The 8823-nt window shown below is 35.3% G+C and overlaps 2 protein-coding genes across 2 annotated transcripts; both read left to right on the forward strand.

The window, feature by feature from the left end:
* The first annotated feature begins 2287 nt into the window (after positions 1-2287).
* On the forward strand, positions 2288-4539 carry LOC139842677 (uncharacterized). The gene is made up of 2 exons (XM_071832795.1): positions 2288-2366; positions 3947-4539. Exons 1-2 carry the CDS (start codon positions 2288-2290, stop codon positions 4537-4539), a joined length of 672 nt encoding a protein of 223 aa, XP_071688896.1.
* Positions 4540-7254: 2715 nt separating this feature from the next.
* LOC139842678 (uncharacterized) lies at positions 7255-8469 on the forward strand. Its single transcript, XM_071832796.1, has one exon. The coding sequence runs from the start codon at positions 7255-7257 to the stop codon at positions 8416-8418; it is 1164 nt and encodes a 387-aa protein (XP_071688897.1). The 3' UTR covers positions 8419-8469.
* Positions 8470-8823: the final 354 nt, after the last annotated feature.

The raw sequence follows: 8823 nt of genomic DNA on the forward strand, positions 1-8823 counted from the left end.
TTTTAATCAATAAGAACGGGACATTTCAGTAAAGTTTAAGTACTCATGTAAAGTAAGTAAAACATAAAAAGCGCATGTATTTTCAGTCTCAAAAATAGTAAAGTAGAAAAAGGGAAGCTATAACTCACAGTGAATAAGCAGTAAAAGTCGATACGAGGTAAGTAAGCAAGTAAGTCAGTCCGAAAGGTCTTCAACCTAAGTCAAAGGTTACTAGGTTAGTATGTTGTCCCAAAAGGTTTAAAAGTACATAAATTAAGTTTAAGTGTCATCATCAACATCATCATCGTTCATAAAAGGTAAAGTAAGTTTGACAAAAGTAATGACCGAAACAATAGGCTGACTTCAGTCAGCTGATACGACCTCTATACAAAACGAAACGATGCGTAGACAGTGGCTATGACTCCATATATGAGTCCACTAACCCCTGACCAATTTTCAGAACCTAACTCGTCTTCGTTTGACCGTGGCGACGGTTTAAGTGCGAGTAGGTCAGAAATTTCAGCACAACGTTACAAAGGCGTAGTGACTTTCGGAAAGCCAAAAATCCTAAACCGTATATCGGATTAAGACGAGGCCTAAACGAAAATTCATCTACTCGGAACGAACTAACTGAAAATCAATTTTCCAGAAGTCCAGGAATCTGATCAGATCCCAAAAAACAGTAAACAAGTGCTCCGGTGGGGTTCTTGGTGCTTGATGCTCATCACGGTTCTCATCTTTGATGCTTGTGGCTTCAAGTGTACAACTCATTGATGGGTTAGAATCACCTTGACCAAGATTCAACCATCAACACACAATATGTTAAGACCAAGTAAGAACACAACTCATTTAAGAGTCTTAGATGGATGATGAACCAAGGTTACATCATATCCTTAGTCTTAACACAAATACAAGTTCTATTTACAACTAAAGCTACAAACTTTACTTCAATCAAACAAGTATGAACACAATATTAATCAAATATAGTAATCAAACCCTAAGCTAGAGAGCTTAGATCCTTTTCACACAAGTTATGAGATTACAAAGCTAGAAAGCTTGAATCTTTGGTGTTCTTGAAGATCTTGAAGCATAAAGCTTGGATCTTTAAGTTACATGAAGACCACAAACACAAGTTTTGATATTTATAACAAACTAATGAGATCATAAGTTAGAAAACTTAGATCCAACAAAAGAAATGAAGATTCAAAGCTAGAAAGCTTGAATCTTGGTTGTTCTTGAAGATCTTGAAGCATAAAGCTTGAATCTTTAAGTTACATGAAGATTACAAACACAAGTTTGAATCTTTATAACAAAATAACAAGATTAAAGCTAAACGATTTAGATCTACAAAATAGGTGAAGATTCAAAGCTAGAAAGCTTGAATCTTCCATGTTCTTGAAGGATTCAAATCCATGTTTGAATCTACAAGATGTAATCAAGATCAAAAGCTAAAAAGCTAGACCCTTTGATGATGATGATGATTTCGTGAGAGAGAAGGGAAGAAGAAGAAGAAAAATCAAATACTTACACTTTTTAGAGAGAGGAAGGCTAGAGAAAGAATTAGAGAGTAAGTGTGTGTAAATTGCAAATGAGATCAAGTGTGAAATGGGTGAAATAAGGCTTGTATTTATAGGTGATGAGGAGGTGGGAGGGTGATGGTGGCCATGGGATTGGAGGGGGGACAAGGGGACACCTTTTTGCTTTTTGGTTAATGGTTGTCTAAAGTTGGTGCTTATGTTAGGATCCATGCAACATTAACGATAATGCTTAACAAAAATTCTAGTATGTTCCCTCTAATAAATGGGCATTTGTCTTACTTATTAATGGGTCACTAGTTATTTATAATTGGGCTAATTAAATAGTCCACTGGCTAGTGTAGGGTGGCCTAAGGTCCAACAAGGTAGAAAGTCCAACAAGACTAACTAGTGTGCTCTAGTAAATTACTAAGCGTAATTAAGCATCCAAATACCCAAGTAATTGTTATTATAAAATAACAATTAGTATTTCGTAGTCATAATATTTCGATTACGACAAAAGTTAAACGTGTACGCAGTACGCAGTTCGTTAAAAACGTCAAGTAACACTAACGGTCATAAAGGCTTCCGGGGGTTAAGTTAAGTATCCTACGTACATAATGATACGTTTTAACATATAAATGAAAGTAATCAACACGTAGGGAGTTCCCATAGTATAATATAGCTCAGTACGCACAAATACGCAGTTTCCCGAAAACACAAAGCACAAAAGTAAGTCGAAAAAGTCGGGTCGTTACAGGCGAGCATTAGATGCAACATTTTAAGCAACTTTCATGTTGGAATCATCATCTAAAACGCCTTTGATTGATGTTACGAATTCATGTTCATCGTTCACAGGTGATGGTTCTCTGGGTTCTCTGCTATGCAAAGTTCTCCCAGGATCCTTTCACTATATATATATATATATATATATATATATATATATATATATATATATATATATATATATATATATATATATAGGGGCAGGTTCAAACGAGAACCACAAAAATGATGAGAACTACGAGAACCTTTTAATTTAATAGTTTTTATGCATTTAAATGCAACAAATTATATGCAAATGTTAATTAATGTTCATATAATTAACAAATGTATGTTCATTATCACAAATTACATGTTAAATTATTAATTATATGAAATGTTCACATGTATCACAAGGAAATATGCACATGTGAACGAGAAACTATATATTTGATTATACAGGTAAAATATAAGTTTTTTCAAACTTTTTTGTGTTCATTCTTACTCTCCATCAATATTTGTGGGTGATTCAATCTACTCACAAGTGAAAAATCATTGTAAATTAAAAGTTCTCGCAGTTCTCGCCCTTTTTGTGGTTCTCGTTTGAACTTTTGGCTATATATATATATATATATATATATATATATATACACCTTAGGCTGCTGTGCAGGGCTTCTTACATATCGAGAAATGCTACACTAAAATAACATAAAACATACAAATCTACAGACATAAACCTACATACATACACCCATACATACATACATACATACATACATACATACATACATACATACATACATACATACATACGTACATTCAAACATCCGTATCTAAACAATACATAAAACATATACACATGAAACATACAAGCGTACATATAAACCTACTCACATAGACATATACATACATACACACTAACAAACCTACATCCATAAACATGCAAACATAGAAACAAACATAAGCATACTTACATACGCATACATACAAAAACATACAAACATCCATAAACATGCACAAAGCAACCATATATGCACACATAATAAAATACATACCCAAAAAGCATCTGTACCTAAACATGCACACATCCATACCCTAAATCCTAAACATGCGTCCAAACATGCACGTACCTCCGTACAAACACAAACATACCAGGACACATTCATACCCAAAACCAAGACGGGGTCCTGGTTAAATGCAAAGCACGGAATACCCGAATATGAGAAAAAGTGTTAATTGAAAATCGGTGTTAGAAAAATTTGATAAACGTTTAGCGGATTGGAAAACGTGTGCGATATCATTTGGTGGACGTTTAACGCTCATTAGCTCGGTTTTAAATAGTTTGCCATTGTATTACTTCTCGCTCTTCCGTGCTCCGTCATCCGTGTTCAAAAAACTAGAGAGTGTAAGACGCAAATTTTTTTGAGGCGGGTCGGGTGAGTGTTTAAAAATACCTTGGGTCAATTGAGATATCATCCTTCATCCTCACAAGGAAGGCGGTTTAAATGTGGGTTCCATAAAAGCAAAAAATTTGGCGTTAACCGGCAAATGGTGGTGGAGGTTTAAAACCGAAACCACCTCTTTGTGGGTTAAAGTCATTAAAAGCATTTACGGGGTCTCGGGGGCACTTGAATTGGGTGGGGTTCCTAACTTTAATTACATTTCTACTTAGAGTGTTATTGTGAAAACAGGACATGATATTGAAGAGCTTGGCATCGAGTTCACAAATTCTTTCAAGAAGATTGTTGGTAATGGAAAAGACACCTTATTTTGGAATGACGTTTGGCTTGATGATGTTCCACTTTGTACGAAGTTCAATAGATTATTTCGGGCCGATTCTAACCCTAAGGCGTCAATATTTGATCGTGTGGGGTGGGATGGGACAAATTGCGTTTGGTCATGGAATTGGGTGAGGTTACTTCATGGGCAAACAAAGGCGGAATTTGAAGACTTGTTAAGGTTGCTACAAGAGTTCAAATACGAAACCAATAATGAAGACGGGTGGCAATGGAGTCTAGCTTCAAATGGTAAATTCACAACAAAAGTTCTTACAAGTCTTATTCAAGCGAAGATTGGTGTGGGAAATGAAACTTTAAGGAATTCGTTGGTACCAAAAGAAGTTGGGATATTTGTTTGGCGCGCTTTGAAGAGTAGATTACCGTTTTTGTATGAACTTGACAAGCGAGAAATTGATCTTCGCTCCGTCCGATGTCCACTATGTGATGATGCTATTGAAACGGCTCAACACTCGATTTATCAATGTTCTAAATGTGTGGAAATTTGAGAAAAAGTTCAAGATTGGTGCGGTACGGGTCGTTCAAATATTGATGCTTCTAATGCGTTTCGAGGCAACTCATCTTTACAAACTTCGGTTGAGGGCAAAAAAGTGTGGCAAGCGGTGGAATGGACTTGCGGGTACCTAATTTGGAAAAATCGAAATAAAAACGTTTTCAAAAACTCATGTTGGAATCCACCGGTTGCACTTGATGAAATTAAAGTTAAAAGTTTTGAATGGATCGCGAAAAGATGCAAAACTTTGAAGATCGATTGGCATAATTGGTTGACTAACCCGCAAAAGTTTCTCGTGTGATATTAATGAACAACCGTCGTAGGATACCATCTTAGCATTCCTCGACTTTTGTTTATTGTATATATTACGTTATCATCATGTGTATTGGGATAAATTCTCAATTTATATTTGTACTTGTTCTTGAGTAATTTTAATAAAATATTTTACCTTTAAAAAAAAGAAAAAAAAAACTGCAGATCATTTCTGACGAGTTAATTATATTGGTGGTGTTGTGATCTATCCAAAATCCCATTAGTCGTCCGTCCATATGTTTTACTCCGTTTCATATTAATTGTCCCCAAAATAAAAAAAATTTATATTGTCAAATGGAATATTGGACAATAAATTAGAAACGAAGGGAGTAAAATTTATATTGGTAGTCCCTATGTTTTAAAAATGCTCAATCGTTGGTCCAATTCATACCTCTTGGTAACTTACTTTGTTAAATGATGGCACGTGCTCGTGACATGATGGGCAACAATATAATTTAGAAACAACCAAGTATAATAAACCTAAACTTTCAATTTAAGGCAAATAACACCAATACTTTTTTAATCTTTAGAATCGATACAAGCTACACACAATTTCTTCTTTCTTTCTGATCTATACAACTCTAATTTTGGGTTCTAAATGGACCCGAGATACTCATATCACCAATCGTTATCAAATTAATTCGAAATGATTAAGTGTTTTTTCTAATAAAATATGTGTAGATAGATAAATGATTTTGTCTACTCCATACATAAACATGCTAAATAAAGATAAAACATATAAATCAAATTTAAGATTCATGTTGATCGATCTATAAATGCAATTAATAATCCAATATAATTGCAAGAATAGAGTCGTAAAAACCCTAACATAGGTTTTGATATCATCTTACGGAACACATACATACATGTCAAAAACAAAGACATGTACCACCAAGAGCATATAATCCCATGATCGTTTATAGTGTAACAATCCATTTTCTAAGGTATTAATTTACTAATTAATTGTTAGTAGTTAACTTGATATTTGTTAAGAAAGGGGCTTAGCTTGTAAGAAAAAGGACCATGTGTAAGAAAAACAACTTGTAATGTCAAACAACAATTTGAACAAAATATATAGCATCATTACACAGAGTACCGTTACATTGTTTAAATAATATACATAAGTTGTGCAAGTTGTTTAAATTGTTGTTTAACATTACAGGTTGTGTAATGGTGTAGGTTGTGCAAATGTTGTTGCAATTTACATTTACATTTGCAATTGTGAATGTCATTTACATTGCTATAGTCATTCTAAACAAAAGTGGGAGCCATTCATCCATTACTACAACCATTGTTACATCAATTGTTGATCAATAGCATTACATTTTTGTCGTGTTACATGGATAATACATAGCAATCACAATCGACATTACATAATTCCAAAACATTGTTGATAAATTACTAAAGTAATACATAGCAAACACAATCCAGCTAACAAGGAACATTAACTTCCAATTCATATCATTCGATGTCGATATCGTCGTTCAAAAAAATAAATAAATAAATTCCTAGCACTTTGTTCATGATTTCTAAGTCGTTCATAAACTTCAGAACGTACCAAGCAAAGAATGTGCAACTTGACCTCTGCACCATATAAAATCCATCACATTAATTATTAATCTTGACATAATACTCGAATTTAAGATTTATGAATTAGAGTTTTCGAAAAAATTAGGGTTTTCGGCACTAACCTGTGATGCACAACAATAGAAACAACTACCAGAGTTTCCATCAGTACGTGATATACGAACTACAACAGCTCGACCACACTAGCAATCCATTGATAGGGTTCATGATATACGAACGAGTTATGGCTCCAAATGAGGTTAAATCTAATTTGGGGCTTTTTTCTAGAGTTCTTGATTTTGATTTGTGATATGAGAGGGAAGCAATTTATATATACCCGCTTACTATCAGCAAACGAACGATAAGGACGAAAATACCCATCACGTTTCAGGCACGTGATGGCACTCAACGTCCACTTTAAATGGATGGTTGAATGAGAGACTCGGTATGTTTAAATGGGATAATGGAAAGATGCTGTTAGAAAAAAAAATTTTGAAGGGACGTTATTAGCTTTTTAATGTATAATGGAGGGACGAACGTATAAAAAAAATAAATAATATAAAAAATAAAAAGTCATAATAATATAAAACATATACATTAGGACTATCAATGTATTAAAATTGGCGCTAACATAGGATCCTTTGTCTTCAACTCCTCACCAGTTGCATCTTTTTTGGGGTTTGTAATCTTCTCCTACAATTACTATCCATCTTCCATCAGTTTCACAGAAGATAATGGAGACCTAGTGTCTGTCTCTTCATATTAAATTTCTCTTTACCTAAAAATCTTCCCTATTTCTATCATCATTAATTTCTCTCCTTCACCGCCAACAATGGAAGACCTTGAATATAGCGGTAACTATCAAACTACTACAACACCTTTCAATGATGATGTAGATAGTGCTGTATCTACTCCTTACGTCAGCGCTCCGTCCAGTCCCGGTCGTGAGTCACCGCATTACGGCGGAGGAGGAGGAGGATTCTTTTACAGTGCTCCGGCTAGTCCGATACACCACATTTTATCCTCCATTTCTTCTTCTACTAATTTAGAAACCGCTGGAGGATCGTTTGAGTTCGAGCTAGCTACCGGACCGGCTCCGTCCGGATCCATGTCCTCCGCCGATGAACTCTTCTTAAACGGTCAGATCCGGCCGATGAAACTCTCGTCTCACCTTCAACATCCTCAGGATCTAACGCCGTTAGTTGACGTAAGCGAAATAGACGGAAATGGAGAGAGTTTTAGTAGATCTAGAGATTTGAGCTCTCGAGATAGACGGAGAAGAGCTAGATCTCTGTCTCCGTTGAGATCCAACACAGCGTTTCAATGGCTCGAGGAATTTAAAGACGGAAGAGAATGTACGGAAATCAATGAAATTAAAGAGAAATTAGAAGCTAAAGATAAACAGAGAGCAATTGAAAATGAAAATGATAACGAAACGCCGTCGTCTGGTGCATCGTCACGGTCGTCATCTGTCGGCCGGAGCTCCAAACGCTGGGTGTTTTTGAAAGAATTTTTATACAGAAGCAAAAGTGAAGGCCGTAATAGCTCAAATAGCAACAAAAATAATCACAAATTCTGGTCTACATTGTCATTAAAAAAATCATCAGATTCACTTACTTCAAAAACCGCCGGTGCATTAGAAGAGACCGGTACAGCGACATCAGAGGTGCAGCCTCCGTCGTCTAAATCGTCAACTAAGAAATCAGTCCGATCATCTGATTCAGAAACTATCGGTGCGGCAGAGGATGTTCCGGCGACGGTTAAAACATCGGCGAAAAAGGCGGTGAACGGAGTAGGTGTGAATCGGAAAAGGAGAGGGGTACGGTCAGCGCATGAAATGCATTATACGATGAATAGAGCACAAGCGGAAGAAATGAGGAAGAAGACGTATCTGCCGTACAGGCAAGGGTTATTAGGTTGTTTAGGGTTTAGTTCTAAAGGTTATGGAGCTATGAATGGATTTGCAAGAGCTTTGAATCCCGTTTCATCAAGGTAATGAAATTGTTAGTTAGCTTCAAGAATGTAGTAACAAATTGATAATTGGTTGTATAGGAATTTTTTGATGCAATTTTAATTTCTTATGCATATGAATCTTCCATTGTGATATCAACAACCTATGTATATATACATATATTTGAAATATATGAATATGAATGAGCGATTATATCAGTATAATTAGATCTGATATGTAACACCACCTCTGGTGTGGTGATTTCATTTTTTCTTGCTTTTCTATATTTGTTTTGTTAAAAATAATACTCCGTTATAATCATGCTGTATATATCTGTCTGTCTCTCGTGGAAAAAATAAAGAAATGATGGTGATGAATCGTTGCCGGACTCAACTCATTGCCTGAGTTGCAGTAACATATTACACGATGTTTAGCTGAATTAAAAGGTTG

The sequence above is a fragment of the Rutidosis leptorrhynchoides genome, chromosome 4 (genome assembly GCF_046630445.1).
Source record: "Rutidosis leptorrhynchoides isolate AG116_Rl617_1_P2 chromosome 4, CSIRO_AGI_Rlap_v1, whole genome shotgun sequence".
NCBI lineage: Eukaryota > Viridiplantae > Streptophyta > Magnoliopsida > Asterales > Asteraceae > Rutidosis > Rutidosis leptorrhynchoides.

What these genes read in the sequence shown, in the direction of transcription:
- LOC139842677 (XM_071832795.1), top strand. Translation starts at nt 2,288, where the DNA reads ATGTTGGAATCATCATCTAAAACGCCTTTGATTGATGTTACGAATTCA. An exon ending in CACAGGTGATGGTTCTCTGG is followed by an intron (nt 2,367 to 3,946) that starts GTTCTCTGCTAT and finishes TTGTGAAAACAG; the next exon opens with GACATGATATTGAAGAGCTT.
- LOC139842678 (XM_071832796.1), top strand. Translation starts at nt 7,255, where the DNA reads ATGGAAGACCTTGAATATAGCGGTAACTATCAAACTACTACAACACCT.